The 15,206-nt window shown below is 40.3% G+C and overlaps 1 protein-coding gene across 2 annotated transcripts in view; it reads left to right on the top strand.

The window, feature by feature from the left end:
• The window catches only part of GRIN2B (glutamate ionotropic receptor NMDA type subunit 2B), a 409,231-nt gene that overhangs the window by 287,448 nt on the left and 106,577 nt on the right, over positions 1–15,206 (top strand). For both annotated transcript variants that reach the window (XM_032391811.1, XM_032391812.1), the window contains one exon: positions 12,275–12,389. In XM_032391811.1, the coding sequence (XP_032247702.1) occupies positions 12,275–12,389 (115 nt within the window). The remainder of the gene's footprint in view (positions 1–12,274; positions 12,390–15,206) is intronic.

Below are 15,206 nucleotides of genomic sequence, written 5' to 3'. Positions count from 1 at the left end.
ATATAAGGCAGAGGGCCCAGGAGGGGACTGGGTGTGATATGACAAAGGCCTGGTCTAGGATGAAAATTGTGGGGATAGAAAGGAAGGGACAAATGCAAGAATTATTTTTGTAAAAACAGGAATGTTTTGAGGTACTAATCAGGCATGGGAAACTAAGAAAAGGAAGCTATCAAGAACACCTGGGAGGTTTCAAGACTGAAGGAATATTTATATATTAATAGTTAATATTTACTGAGTGCCTACTATGTGTCAGGCACCATTCCAAGTGCTTGGTAAATACCAATGAGAGAAGGGAATTTGAAAGTCCCCTGTTCTGAGGGGAAAGAGAAAACAAGTCAATCTCTAGCACTAAGAATTTGTAACAGGAAGAATTAAGTGGAAATGGCCAACAAGAGATAGAAGTGGGAGATGTGAAAGAGGTCAGGACCACAGGCATAGAATCGGGACTCATCCACTTAGAGGAAGAGTTCATGTCCTGAGAATGGCTGAAATGAACAGAGACCCTTCCTGAATTTCCCAAAAAACCTCCGATAAGGAAAAAGGTAAACAAAAACATACTGGAAAGAAGGTAAAGAAGGAGCAAGTGAACAAAGTATGAGAATACTCTGTGTATTTGATTGTTCAGATCATAAGTATGGTTCTGCCTCCCTTACTGAAGATAATTGAGAGTTGATTATAGCTCCAAAGAAGTATTTTCATATTGTAAGTCCAGAGAGAGGTTGTATATTCTGTGCCAAACCAGAATAAACTTTTTCCAGTCTTAACCAAGCCAAATAAATATTCTAACTCTTGTTGTATGTCTCTAACAAGAACTCCAAGAATATGGTCCTAAACTTTCATAACTGACTTCTTCCCAGAGTGTGATCTGAGAATTAATTCCTCTGGAAGTCCAGTCAAGCTCACTGCTCTGTGGTTTGTCTCCTGTTTTCCTATAAGGCAAATTAATTCCATTTCTTCACTTTTTGGGGGGTTAGTGCTTGTGAAATATGACAGATTGACAGCCCCTGGAGTCTGGAGTTCTCTTGTTATTCTATGAATGTATGTCCTGACCAGAATCGTGCCTCCAGTCTTTCTTAGGGCTGTAGAGAGCGTGTTTCACTCTCATCCCTGTAGAACCTCCCTTATAAGGTTGGCACAAGGGAGAATTAAAGGCAACTGAGATTTGGTGGTGGTATAAATAATGATTAAGGACCCAGGCTGTGGAGCCATTCATATCTGGGTTGGGATTTTAGTTCTACCATGTTAGAAGTTTAGGACTTCTTTGTTTACATTCTCCTGGCAATTGCTTCTTTTGTTGACATTATTCTTAGTATGAGGCAGTGGAAGGAATATGGGTTTTAAAATCACTCAGAATTAAGTAGGATCAACTGCGAATGCCACCAACCTTGGACCTCCATTATAATGTGATCTCTTATTTTATAGCATTGCTGTGAGAATTGAAAATAATGCAAAGCATCCAGAACAGAGCTTGGCATGTACTCAATAAATAGTAGCATTGTTAGAGGTTTTTGTTTTTTTTTTTAATTGAATGACCAGAACAAAAATACAACTTCCAAGCAATTTCACTTATAGGCTAGACAGCCATGAGATTCATTCATCTTGGGGAGACAAAATTCTGAGAAGGGGAAAATATCAGTCAGCTTATTTTGTACATAATGCTAAACTACAGCTGACATTTTAACTGATTTGACTGGTTCTGAGAATGCAGTTAATAAGACCAGTCAGCTTATTCTTTTCTTCATTCATGTTGTAAAGATGAAATTATAACAGAAAGAGAGAAGTCAAAACTGTGCCAGAATTTTAACACTATAGGAATAGTGGTCTCATTGCCAAAAGACACAGGAACTTAGCTTGGACTTCGCTATGTTAAGTTTCACCTGATATCAGAACGTTCAGGTAGAATGGTCCAATCAACTGAAGGTCAGGAAAGAGATGGGACCTCTGATGGAGATTTTGGAAGCCTTGGTATAGAAGTGATTTGCTGACACGATGGCTATGAATTGAGTCTCAGAGGGAGAGAGCAGAGGTGAAAGACAATCTTGAGGTGCCCCCAAGTTAGGGAGTTTCAAGTGAAAATGGATAGAAAAGGAGAGAGAACTAGCCTGAGAAGTAGAAGGAGAGTCAAGAAATTATTCTGTTTTAAACAACAAATAAAGAAGGGAAAGGAGAGTTGCTGAAAATTTGGGCGTGTCAACTGTTAAAAGCTGTATAATGTCAAGGAGAATGATGATGAAGCAAATCCTACTAATTCTATTTTTGCTGAACTTGCTTGGATTATTGATGACCTTGTAAGAATAGTTCCAGTAGAATGATAGAGGCAAAAGCCAAGATAGCAAGGGTTAAGGAGTGAGGTCTGGTGCGGAAAAAGGGACATCAGGTTACTTTTTAAAACAGTTGGCAGTAAAAAAGAGGTAGAAAGTGGAATTACTTTTCAGAGGTTGGAAAATAAATCATTTTGTGACCTGACCTGGTCAACAAAGAGTTAATGGTATAAATGCACAGTAATTTCAGAAGCATTAAAGAGCATGTTTCCATGGAAACATCAACCTACAGAGGGAGAGAAAGAGCTAGGATCCCCTGACAAAGAAGGAACAGCAGAGTTCTAGCCCCCACACAGTACAGCAGGGAGAAATGATTACATGTTTCTTTTAGCTTCCCTGTGAAGGATGCATTTGGGGTTCATGGTGCTGTCCTTTTGAGGACAAGCAAAGAGGGAAATAGAGTCTGTTTTAAATAAACCCTTGCCCTCACCTTGCTTCAAATTGTGACTCAAGGATCAAGCTTATTTTAGAATATTGGAAAAGATCAACGGGTGTCTTTAAGTAACTAACTGAAACTAAATAAACAAGTAACTTTGATCTTTCCCTGACCTCTCTATCCTAACCTGGTCTAGAAACAGTGCCATAAAGTACTGTGATTTAGAGCAACACTTGAAAAAACTCCAGAAACATAGGATGTGTGTTTGGCTAGTAACCTTTGACCAGCACCTTTGCATTGGGGTTTCCATCTTGGTATATTCTCCTTGATTATATATACATTTCATCTCACTGTTTTCAAGTCCATGAAGTCCCTTTTACTACTGCCTGGTATACATTTCCTGCACCTTCAAATTCAACCATACTTTTGGGGATGGGTCTTCCCACTAAACTGTAGTCCCAGAAAGCCATTCTTCCAGACTGTGCTATGGGAGCCACATTAACAAAATTGCTAACCAACTTTCCTGACAGTTCACTTTCTCCACTCCCATTTTATATTGAACTTTGCATCTCTTTTGTCCCCCTGGTCTTTCTCTGGACCCTAGACTCAAAAACTCACTTTATTTTCTATGTGAAAGGGGCAGGTGTGGTTCATAATTGGGTTTTCTGAAGACAGAGATGTGTTTTTGAATGTGTCAACAGCCTCCACTACTGTTTCCCTATCACATCTGTAGCATGATGTGATTATGGAGCACCTATCTCCCCTAAAGACATAATCGTCACCCAGACATCTTGACTCCTCTGTCTGTTTGAAACTGTTGCCTGACCCTGGAATACCCTCACTCTTTTGACCCTCTTTCCCTCCCATTCAATACAATTGCTTCTAGAAATCTCCATTTAAAGACATCTGCCAATCATTACGGGGAGACTAAATTACAGCTCCTTTGTCCATGGGTGACAGCTCCTCATAACCTCCACTCCCAATCCCTGTAACTGAAGCCATCTCACTAATTCATTTGTTCACCCATTTTGCTACCCTTCAGTAGAGCTGTTGGAGGGAGTTGTGAAAGTAAGCATATGGTAGCTATAGAGGGAGTAGGAACTGTGTAAATGGAGGTACTGCCAGTGTGTAGATTTTGTTGACCACCTAAAATGTAAGAGAGAATAGAGAAGGACTCCAGAACGGAGAAGAACAAATGGAGGAAATAGAGAAAGATCAAAAAGGAGGAGAAAATCCTCCTTATTCTTCTCCCTTGATATCATTCCCAGGTCACTCTGGATTCTTGACCAAGGGTTTCTTGGGTATATATGCCCAAGGATTCTTATAGTTAAGTCGGAAAGTTCACAAGAAGAAAAAGACTCCTGGTCAAAGTGGAATGTCCTAGAGAAATCTTTGCCAGTCATTGTTTGGCTGGTCTTGGCATAGCCCCTGAGTAGTGTTGCCAGCTCATGAGCTAAAATGGATGTCAGAAAGGCAAAGCTTCACCTTAAAATTATTAGTAAGCATAAAGAAGAAACATCAGCATGCTCAGGGATCAGCTAGCCTTTGACCTGTCTTGGTGTTTTCTCTGGGAAGGTCCCACCACTTGGCTTTGATAGCTTCTAGGTCTATATTCCAACAGATAGAGCACCTAATCCGTGGAAGAGGAAAGGGATTTTTTGTTCAGTGTTTTTTAAAATGAAAGTGAGTTTAACTTATGTACAGCATGGAAATATGAATTCAAAAGGAAAAAAATATCCAGTGGCAATAACATGATCCAGAAGTTCTTGATTCCTTGCCACTGGGGAGTTTCACCTTTCCTACTGCCTCTAGTAACTCTGGATTTCCTGTAGCACCTTAGCACGTCTCACCTCTAGCAGAGGTGACTACAGGTCGTGGGCATGACGACAAGAAAGAATTCCTTCTCCATTACTGAGTTCTATGCACAGTTCCCTAAATGAGAAACAGCTTGACTGCTCAGCACACTGCATTGAATCACTATATTGTACACCTGAAGCTAACAGTACGCTGTATGTTAACTATACTGGAATTTAAGTAAAAACTTTAAAAATACTATGTAAACCTCAGTGTTGTGATTAGGTATATCTGTATTCCCTAAGTATCCAATATAAGCATTAAATGAAGTGATGTAGTAATAAAAAAAAAATTTTTTTTTAAAGGCAGCCTCACTAGTTCCCTAAGGAATACACAAGCGAGAATTTGCCCCTTACAAAGGAACTTTAAAGAGAGTTACACAGCGTTCAAAGCAGGGCTCTGGGAGGTCAGGATGGGGGTCATTTTGAGGAGTCATTTACTCTAGGCTAAAATTATGGGGATATGAGTTCATCTTTTGCCTTTCTTAGGAAGTGAACTTTATATTCAAGTATGATTAGGTAATTCCCCACTACACGAAACCTCATAGGGGTAACCAATCCTAGTACGAAGACAAATGTTCCCGAGCCTTCAGAGTTTGGGATATTGTGGGAATGAGAGGAAATGTCCTGGACTGGTGTTACTATGGAAAAGAAGAGATCCAGGAATGGGGAGACTCAGACTCTGAATTTAACATGCCAAAGAGTAGCAGCATTTCCCCGAACTCCAGGGTGTTTGGTTCTAACTATGAAAAGTTAGACTGATCCAAAAGTCTCTGCAAACTAGCATTCTCTGATATCCAAGGAACCTAAAAAAAAAAAAAAGGTAGTTATAACAGAAGCAGCTAACACGTAAGGTTCACTAAGTGATAGGTGCAGTTCTAAGTCCTGTATGTCCTCACAACCGTCTTATGAGGTAGGTACTATTTTTACGCCCATTTTTTTATGGCAAAGAAACTGAGACAGAAGTCAAATTAATTTGTGAGATCATACAACTTCAGAACTGGTAGATCAAGGACTTGTGCAGAGCTCATCTGACTCCAGTGTCCTTGCTCTTACACACCACACTGCATGGTCTGTTGGTGGGGGTGGTGTGTGTGTGTGTGTGTGTGTGTGTGTGTGTGTGTGTTCAGTCCATAATCACATTCCTTTCCTCTTTGCTTAACCTCTTCTCTTTCTCCCTCTTATTTTCTTTCTACTCCTCACTACTAAGCATTGTCCAGGCTTTGTCATTCATTTGGGTGTAGGCTATTTTATGAATGAGGACCAGCTCCTGGGTTTGATCCAGATGGACCCATCAGTCCAGAGGAGAACTGTTTCCTGCCACATTGACCCGACTTGGTGAAAGGCTACTGCAGGTGGGCAGGCATGAGGTCATTCCAGCTTGTGGCAGAACCACTCCCAATGCTCATTGATTTAACATCTTTCTGGAGGAAAGTTAATGTTCTCTGCCCTCTTATGTTCAAGCAGGGATTGTTGGGCAACTTCCAACAGTGCTCTTCTGTTTTCTTTCATTCCGCATGAAAATAATTCATGATATTCAGTCATGAAGCAGAATTTTTTTTCTCTATTAGGCCTAGAGGCCTGAGAAGTCTTTTCATTGCAATAGATGGTAAATTGATACATCACCATTTACCCCTCACATGAATGCAGCTCAACCCAGACTGCTCAGGGCCCCAAGCACAGTCCTCACCACCAACAGGCAAGAGGAAGCATATTAAATTTATATCAGTCAGTCCTCAAGATACTTTACTATCTCATTAATTTAACACCATGGACTTAGAATTTAAATAACTAAGATATGGACTAGCCTAAACTTGAAACTTTTATGAGTTGTGAAGAATGGTTTGCAAAATAAATTAATGATATAAACACCATTTCAGAGCAAATGTTTAATTTACCGGAAGACAAACTATTTTTAATCTTTTTTCAAGTAATTAAAAATTAATATTACAATGTGCTCTTTAGTTTTTCTTGAGGTTCTCTATTAAGTATCATTATACAGAAATAAGGGAAAAGAACTGTATTCGACAGCTTAGGAAACTGGTATTTCTAATTCTTTTGTTCAACAGCATGGTTTAAGATTTTTATATATGACATTATATGTTGAAGGAGACCTTTAAAACTTCTTTAAATCCCTTTTCCTTGAAAAGAAAACCATGGTTGGCAAGAATAAAATAATTCACGTATCTTAAAAAGATTGCCACACAATTTAGGAACTGATGGGTCCAGGATTTGAACGAAGGTTGTGTGACTGCAGCATCCTTGCTCAAACCATGCTACACCGCCTGGATAGTGGTCATGGTGGTGATGGAGTATGTGTGTGATACATAGTGCAGTCCTCTGCTCTTCAGTTGTTTTTCTGTTCTTCTTTATGTCTTTTCTACCAGCATTTTGGGGCATCGTCTAGATCATCATTTGCACGTAGGATATCTTACCAATGAGATATCTCTTCTGGGTTTAATCCTACAGGGACCCATTGGTAAGTCCAGTGGAGAATTGCTCCCTGGCCATGGCCTGCCACATTGACAGCATTCTACTGGATGGGTCATTTTGGATTCGCTGTGATAAACATGAATTTTTAAGTTGGGCCAAAGTCAGAAATTTCTATTTAGTTTACCAAAACATAACACCAATTGTCTAATTTTTACATATCTTTCCCTCTTTCCCCCAGTACTGGCCTCTACTTAGGTAGCTTTTAAGTGTTTTCAAGTCCACTATTTCTAATCCTGTGAGAAATTGTTTCCATGATTTCAAGAGAAAATGTGTATACAAAGTAATGCTAAGTGAAATAGTAAAATGATTAAGAGAGACAAGAGAAAGACTGAAGGATGTGTGGTTTTGCCATCCAGCCAATGAAGTGTAATAATGTAACAACCGCAGATGAACTAGAGAGCGTGTTAGAGGAGCATCCCTGTACTTCCCTCATCAGATGAGTCAGATGGTATGAACCAGTCCATTTTATAGATGAGGGACTTGAAGGCCTTAACAGGTGAGTGACACACCAAAGACTCAATTACAGAGTTACAGAATTTTGGAGTTAGAAGTTGCAAACAAGGAGTCAAGGATTCCAGTCTCCTCTCTGGAATTGTTTTTCCTTTATTGCTTTGCTCTTAATAGCTGGAGAATGGAAAGAGAATATGAAAAAAGCCACTGTTTTTGAGGCATGGCGGTGAGCAGGAAGGATGCTGGACCCAGGGTGAGGACACCTGCATGCTGTTTCCAGCCCTGTCATCTGATCATGGTAAACCACAAATCCTTCTGGACTTCATCTGCTTCATCTAGCAATGAAAGGATCGGATGAAATGAAGAGACTTATCTTTCTTACTACCATATTAACAGATATTAATAAAAAAAATCCAGTGCCTTGTAAAAATATGGAGGGCAGAGTGAGTATTGCAGTGCCAAGGCTCTTGGTTTCCTGGGAAAATTCTGGCAGAGCTCTTCTGGATGCCTCCCACACAGGACATACTGCTAAATCATTGCTTTAGGTATCATTGTGGTGCAGTGGATGAGCTCTGAGTGGCATGGTCAAAGTCAAAGAGGCACAAGGGCTTTTTTACCTCAGCTTGACCTCATTAAACCCACTGGAGTATGACTTTGGCCATATAAAGTGAATGTATTGGCTCTGAGCCCATCAGGGTTCTGAGGCTCTTTCTCAAGGAGGAGTCAAGCAGGAAATGAGATGCCTTTTATTTTATGCAGTCTGTATTAGGGATCTGCATAGTCCAGGGCATGACATGTGACATGAGAATGTGCTAAAATGCACATCTGGGACTTGTAAAACTGCTTTCACTTCACTTGGTGATATCATGAAAAGAACACTGAACTGAAAACCAGAAGACTTGAACTGCAGTCTTGAATAGGGAGGTCAACTTGGAAAAGAGGGTAGCATCTTGGAGCCTGTTTTCCCTTTTCTAAAATGAGAGTTCTCAATGTGGATAGCTTCTAAATGTTCTTCTGGTTCTAACAATTTGAGATTCTGTGTAATACTAGAACTTGATGAGACACAGTAAGGTTTCTTACGGGTCCATCTACATCCTAGAGACAAATCAAGCAATATATATATTTATATACCAAGCCTTGCTGGGGCTTCCAGGAGACTTGAGTCTTCTGAATTTGGCTGCCACTTGAGCCAGGCTTTCTGACTGTATACTTAAGGATGGCATGTTTAGAGAAAAACAGAATAGCTGTGGCATCTCTTAATTATAGTTTAATCCTTTGCCAAGGATTTACACATGGAAGCTTTGAGGTTTTAATTAATGTTCAAAATTGGCAAAGTGCAGCTAGATCCAGAGGTAGTTGGATATTTTCAGGCATTATGGAAAGTTAAATTGACTAATATGACCATTTGACCTAGTTTATCCTTCCTATGAGGAATGCAATCTCCATTCCTCCAATGTATTCCATTGATAATTGGGTCTCGTTAAAATGTAGTTATCATACTTCACTCGGTGAGGTCCAAAATGAGGCAAGTTTCTTGCCTTTAGATATTCAAATCCTGCTAATATATTCTTTTTCTGAATTTTTGCTAATATATAACCTTATATTTGCCTCCTCTTTTCTATAGTCTTCCTACCCATTATTTCATTTGATCAGCACATCAGGCTTACCTGATAAGCTGGAGGTAGAGGGGTGTTTCCATTTTAAAGAGGAAAAACTCAGGTTCAGGAGCCAAAGTCCCATGCCTAGAAGTGACCACAGTCCCAATTATTTTTTCACTTTTTTGTTACTAGTGAGTGGATTGCTTTGTTCTGCTATTCAAAGGGCATCATTGTTCAGGCCAGGTGTATATTTGCAAGCTCCTCACTGATAGCTAAATGTTGGCTCATCAGAGGGAATTACTCAGAAAAACACAATGTGAATGATTAATCTATATGCTGCTGAAGGATATGAGTGATTATAGGATACTTTGGGAAAGAATATTTTGTATATTGTCATAAAATTTATCAATATTTTTGGTAAGTGTAAAATGTGGGAGAAGTGCCTAGGTAGAATAAAATGATCCTGTAGAGCTGGAAGAGAGAGAACATCCCAGAAAGAATTTAAAAGAAAAATCAGAAAGATGTGGAGTAACTAGAAAAATTTAACTGTAGAGCAACTACCTTACCCATGAGTGTGGTTTATTTTCTGAAAGTTTGAATTTTAAAACTTGTACGCCCAATTCAATGCTGTCTCCTTCAAAGAAGTCATCTTGAGAAGCCATTCATGCTGCTTATTACTTAAATTATTTTTGGAACTTTTCTTATAATTGCCTTCTGAAATGGACACTTAAAAAAGAAAACATATCTTAATTTAGATGAAGTCAGAATTATTCTGAACCATATCCGGCAAAAGATGGGTACTTAAGCCAGGTGACTTATTTCTCTCTCTTTCCCTTCCTCCCTTCCCCTTCCTTCCTTTCTCCTCCCTCCTTTCTTCCAAAAAAAGAGAGAAAACTAAAATTTGTTTGCATGTCTCATTAACCTTCTCTGAAGAGTTCCAGAAATTATTCTAAGCAATGCAATATTATTGTAGTAAGAACATACTTTCCAAGTTAATTACATTGGGTGCTTAAATTCTGGTTTGTTAGTTTAAAATATTTTTGTTTTGTGGCTTTGTGATTCTGTTCCTTGGAACGAATTATATACGGCTTTGGCTGGAGTGTTGAAACTGTGAACTACAGGAGATCTGAATATTATTTTCTAACTGGTGATGGGCTTGAGCAAGCAGCATAGAGCTGAAAGATGAGGGGCAGTGCAAGGAATGGGGAGGATGCCATGTGGAGCGTCGAGTTGAACTAGGAGTGCTACACATTTACCAGTTGGAGGTGTCCAGAAATAGCAGCCAGGGGATAAGAGGAGGGGACTTGAAGTCATGGCATGTGATAACTACGTAAAGGAACTGGAGATGTTAAACCTGATGTGGCATATGACAGTCAGGATGGGAGGGTGAAGAGATCATGGGACTGGGAGTGTGGCTTAACCTGTTATCTCTGCTCCCAATTAGCTGTGGAACATTGGGCAAATAATTTGACTTCTCCGTGCTTAGGTTTCCTTCACCTATCAAGTTAAAATTCTAGAACTAAATGAGCTTAAGTTTTCTTCAAAGATTAAAATTTATAAGGTAGCCGTGATAAATGTCTTTGAATACTTGAAGAGCTTTCATGTGGAAGAAGGATTAGACTAAAACTGTATAATATCTAAGGAGGAGACCAGGATCTAGGGGTGTCAGGGGAGCAGATTTCAACTTTAAGTAAAAACAAAACCAAAAACCTCTGCCCAACAGTGAGATGACTACCTTGAGGGTTGAGGGTGCCATGATATTAAGAAGAGCTGAGAGAGCCCATCTTATGTTGTAGAGGGAAAGCATAGACTGTAAGAAGTGGTGGACTAGTTGATCATGAAGGGCTCTTTCAGTTCTGAGAGTCTAAGAATCTCTCTTCTTTTGAGGTCTTCAGTGCATTTGTGCACTGAATCAGGTCTTGATTGCATTTGTGAAGACCATAAGACCAGAGAATGACAGGCTGAAAAAGCCCAAGCAGCTCTAGAAGTAAGAAGTGTTCCATGAAGATTTGGTTCATGATCTCTAGTCATCTTTATAATTGCCTGAAGGATATGCATCTTAGCAACCTTGTTGCCTAACCTAAGGTTACCTGGAAGAATGAAGAGTCTCACAGTTTCATTGAATGAGAAGACTTAAAAGAGGAAACTTTAAGCTGTCTCCTAATGCGTTCTTCTTCCCTTCAATGTGTTGGGAAACTGTTGTCGGTCACAAATTCGAAGCCCCTTGGAAACCTTGTGGCAATTACAAAATACATCTTTTGCTTCTCAGCAGAGACATGTCTCACGGCAGCGTCAGGCCCAAGGCTCTAGAGTAGCATGTCTTGTGAACACTGAGCTAATCATTATTGACTCCTCGGGCCATTATGGTAAAGGGACATTAATTACCATCTCCACAGTTGCACTAATGTGGTTGTAATGAGCATGCCAGTGGGAATTCCCGGTGAGGGAACTCTTCATCAGATCAGAGCAACCAACAGGGGAACGGGGTCGGCTGGAGGTGCAGGTGTCGAGGAGGAAGACAATTCATTGGTCTGACTCTAGTTACTTCCAGAGTTTCCGCTAATTTATGTGCCTGTGCCTGGAATACTTTCTGAAATACCTCTCCCTCCTTCCCCACAACCCCCTGGTATTTTCTGTTCATTATACACAGTGCAATAGCCCTGGTTTCCAGATGCATCTTGTGGAACCAGATCCCTGACTCATCTCACAACTCTTAGAAGTATGGGCTGGGCCAGATCTTAACAAGAGTTCAAAAGTATGTACCTATCTCTGGGAGGCAGAGAGACCCTATGCTCAATATGCCACCTTTCTTACCATAACACTCCCACTTTCTTTTCTTCTACAACCTTCACCCTTTAATGGACATCCTTTTGGGAATAATAATTGTTAATGCTTAAGGAAGGTTTACTATGTACCAGGCCTCATGGTAAGTTATCTCATTTAAGCCTTACAAACCTAATGAAGTAGGTTTCTTATCTTTTCATATTATTCCTATTATGTGAAAACTTGGACAACTCAGTGCATAACCAAATGGGAGCTGGAAGGATACCAGGTTTCACGGTGGTATTTATATATCTATCTATGTGTCTGTCTCCATTCACCTTTCTCTCTGTCTTCCCAGCTATCTTGTTGTTGGCATACCTTCTTCATACTTTTAACCTTTCTTTTATTTTATCTTTACAGGTATCTGATCAATGTCACTTTTGAGGGAAGAAATCTGTCCTTCAGTGAAGATGGCTACCAGATGCACCCGAAACTGGTGATAATCCTTCTGAACAAGGAGAGGAAGTGGGAGAGGGTAGGACATATCTTTTGGCAATTCTTGAGCTAAGTAGATGGGGTAGGGATATAAAATTTTGCAACACGTTCAAGGAAAACCAAACCAAACCTTGGTTTTGGTCTCTGCGCTGGGAAGTAAGAGTGCAGTACTTTGAAGAACATAGAAGAAGTCATTTCTCAAACTTGCATCTTCATTTTCTTGCTCCTTTGGTTAATCAAGAGATTAGTTTCTTAATGCATTACCATTTTTATTGGTTATGGTGCTGTCTGAATCATGACTTTGTCTTAATGGAAGAGAGTACACATGTATAATATAACATAATTTCATGAAGAAATCAAATTAGTGGTACAATTCAGAAGTTGTATCCTACACAGTGTACTGGGGAAGTCGATGAAACCTGATTTACAAACACACAGGTTTGAATTTACTGTGATTAGAGGCTTGCCATGCAAGGCTCCTCTCAGGATCTCACCCCCTGCCAGCTGATCCCAGTGTCTGAAACTCTATCAATCAGAAATTAATTTCTGTGGGTGCCAGACTACCTAGGTTCAATTCCTAGCTCCTCTACTCACAAACTTGTCTACGTCGGAGCTTGGACAAATCTCTTAACTACTCTGTGCCTCAAGTTTCCTCATCTATAAAATGGGTTTAAAAATAATAGTACCAAGATAACAGGGTTGTTATGAGGATTAAATATATTAATATAAAGACTTACAAATGTGCCTGGCATATAGTAAGCCCTTAATAGGTATTTGCTTTTATTGTTATCCCTGATTCCTACTTAAATACGGATGTTCCCGAGAGTAATGTCAGCACTGGTGTTTCTCATGTATGTCCTTCAGGTCATTTGTTCCTTGAGGTGCTTTGCTGAGAAATGGTTCTGTGGATAAATATGATCCAGGAACCATGTGATAATTTTTAAAATGGGCCTCCGTGTCCTTGATGCCTACCTTTATCCATTCAGATCAGTCCTGGACATGGCTGCTAGAATGAATTTCAACTCATTGAAAGGCACAACTCTGATTACGTTCTTTCTCAGCCCAAAACTTGCTCGGAGTTTCTGTGGTTTATGCATCGGGTCCAGACTTTATTTTTGCATTCAGGGCTCTGGTCTACCTTTCAAGACCTGTCTTCTCTGCCTTGCTGTTTCCTGTCTCACCATCAAGCTACATTGGGCTGTCTCGGTACATCTTGCTTCCTGTACAGCATGTCGTGACGTTTCCTTTTTCTGGAATGGGTTGTCCAATTACATAAATCATAACCATCGTTTGAAACCCAATTAAAATGTTATTGTCTTCTTCTCTCATCTTTGACCGAGATATAATCTCTCACATTCCCTTGTCCCCTGCAGCTTTTGTTCCTACCTCTGTTGTAGCGCTACCACATCTGTCGGTGTTAGAGTTGTGTGTATGTGTGCTTCCAGACGGCAGACACTGTGTCTTTATATCACTGTGTCCTCCCAGCAGCCTAGATGAGTGTATTGCATAGAGCGGTTCAATAAGTATGTGTCAAATGAATGAGAACCATTACATAATACAAGAGTCTAAAATCTATCATTAAGAATCCAAGTTTGTGCTATTGCCCTTGATGTAATACCTCTTTTTGGGGGCAGAGGGGAGATAAAATCTTTATGTAGATTGAGTTTTCATAGATCATACTTTAAATGTACTAGGGGAGCTTGTTATTTAAAGAAATTCTGTGGTTTATCTTTTTATAAGGCTTTTTGGGAGGTGGTGGGCTCATAGAATAGAACATTTTCATACTGACTTGGTTAAATCAGGGAACATTGCTGAAGAGAGGGGTCTTTACTGTTCATTGAGTTCACAGAGCCAGGAGGTTCCCCAGTGTGGAACCCCTTGTTAGGGCTCACTTATGGGCAGGGAGGGGTGGCAGGAACTGGGCGCAGACCTAGAGCATGTCTGTGATGTGCTGAAATTGTACCGTGGGAAGTTATACACTTTTTTTCCCCGTTACCCTGGCCCCCAGGACCCTCTGTGTTCTCAGGATTTCTAATACCACTCTAGAAGGTTCCATGTAGTCCAGGGAAGATTTAGTGTCTGTGGACTCCATAGATGTAGGCACCAGGGCAAAGAGTCTACAGTGAGGAGATGGATACTGGGAAGATAAATGGGGAAGGAATCTGGATTTGTGGGGGAAATGAGGGCTAAAAGACAGGACCCACAGCTTCTGGTCATGCCCCTAACTAACTACGTGACCATGCTCTTTTCACTTCTCTGGAACTTTCTCTTCTCGTGTCTAAAATACTGGCATGAGATTAAGAAGACATCTAGGGTCCTTTCTGGCTCTAGCTTCTGGAATCGCAAATTTCACGTTGTAAATAAGTCAGGGCTTGGAATGGATTTGGGGTGCGAGCTGAGGCATACAAAAGGAACCTGAGTTTGTTTCTAAGGACAGTAGCTCCCAGTGAATATTTGTCATTCTTGTCATTTAGATAAATATCATCTCCTCAGAAGGCCTTCCTTGGGGACTCGAGCTAAAGTACTCACCCAGCCACTCTATCAGAAGAGCTGATTTTAATTTTCTTCAGTGTATTTTCTACCTGATGTTTTGCCTATTTGCCTGATTGCTTACTGCCTGTCTCCTTACACCAGGGCAGATTCTTCCTGGGAGCAAGGACCTTGTTCACCTCTGTAATCCTAACGCTTAAGGAGAGTGCCTGGCTCAGAATGACCACTCAAAAGATAACCATTAAATGAATGAGTCCATATACTTAGGAGTGTTAGTTCACTTCTGCCCGAAACTCTCCCAGGTAGACAGACTGGTTTACTGAAGAGTGCAGGAGAGCAGGGGCATACTCCACCGTGGGTGTGAGCA

The sequence above is a fragment of the Phoca vitulina genome, unplaced genomic scaffold (genome assembly GCF_004348235.1).
Source record: "Phoca vitulina isolate PV1807 unplaced genomic scaffold, GSC_HSeal_1.0 scaffold64, whole genome shotgun sequence".
NCBI classification, from domain to species: Eukaryota; Metazoa; Chordata; class Mammalia; order Carnivora; family Phocidae; genus Phoca; species Phoca vitulina.
This window is presented reverse-complemented; position numbering and strand designations above follow the sequence as displayed.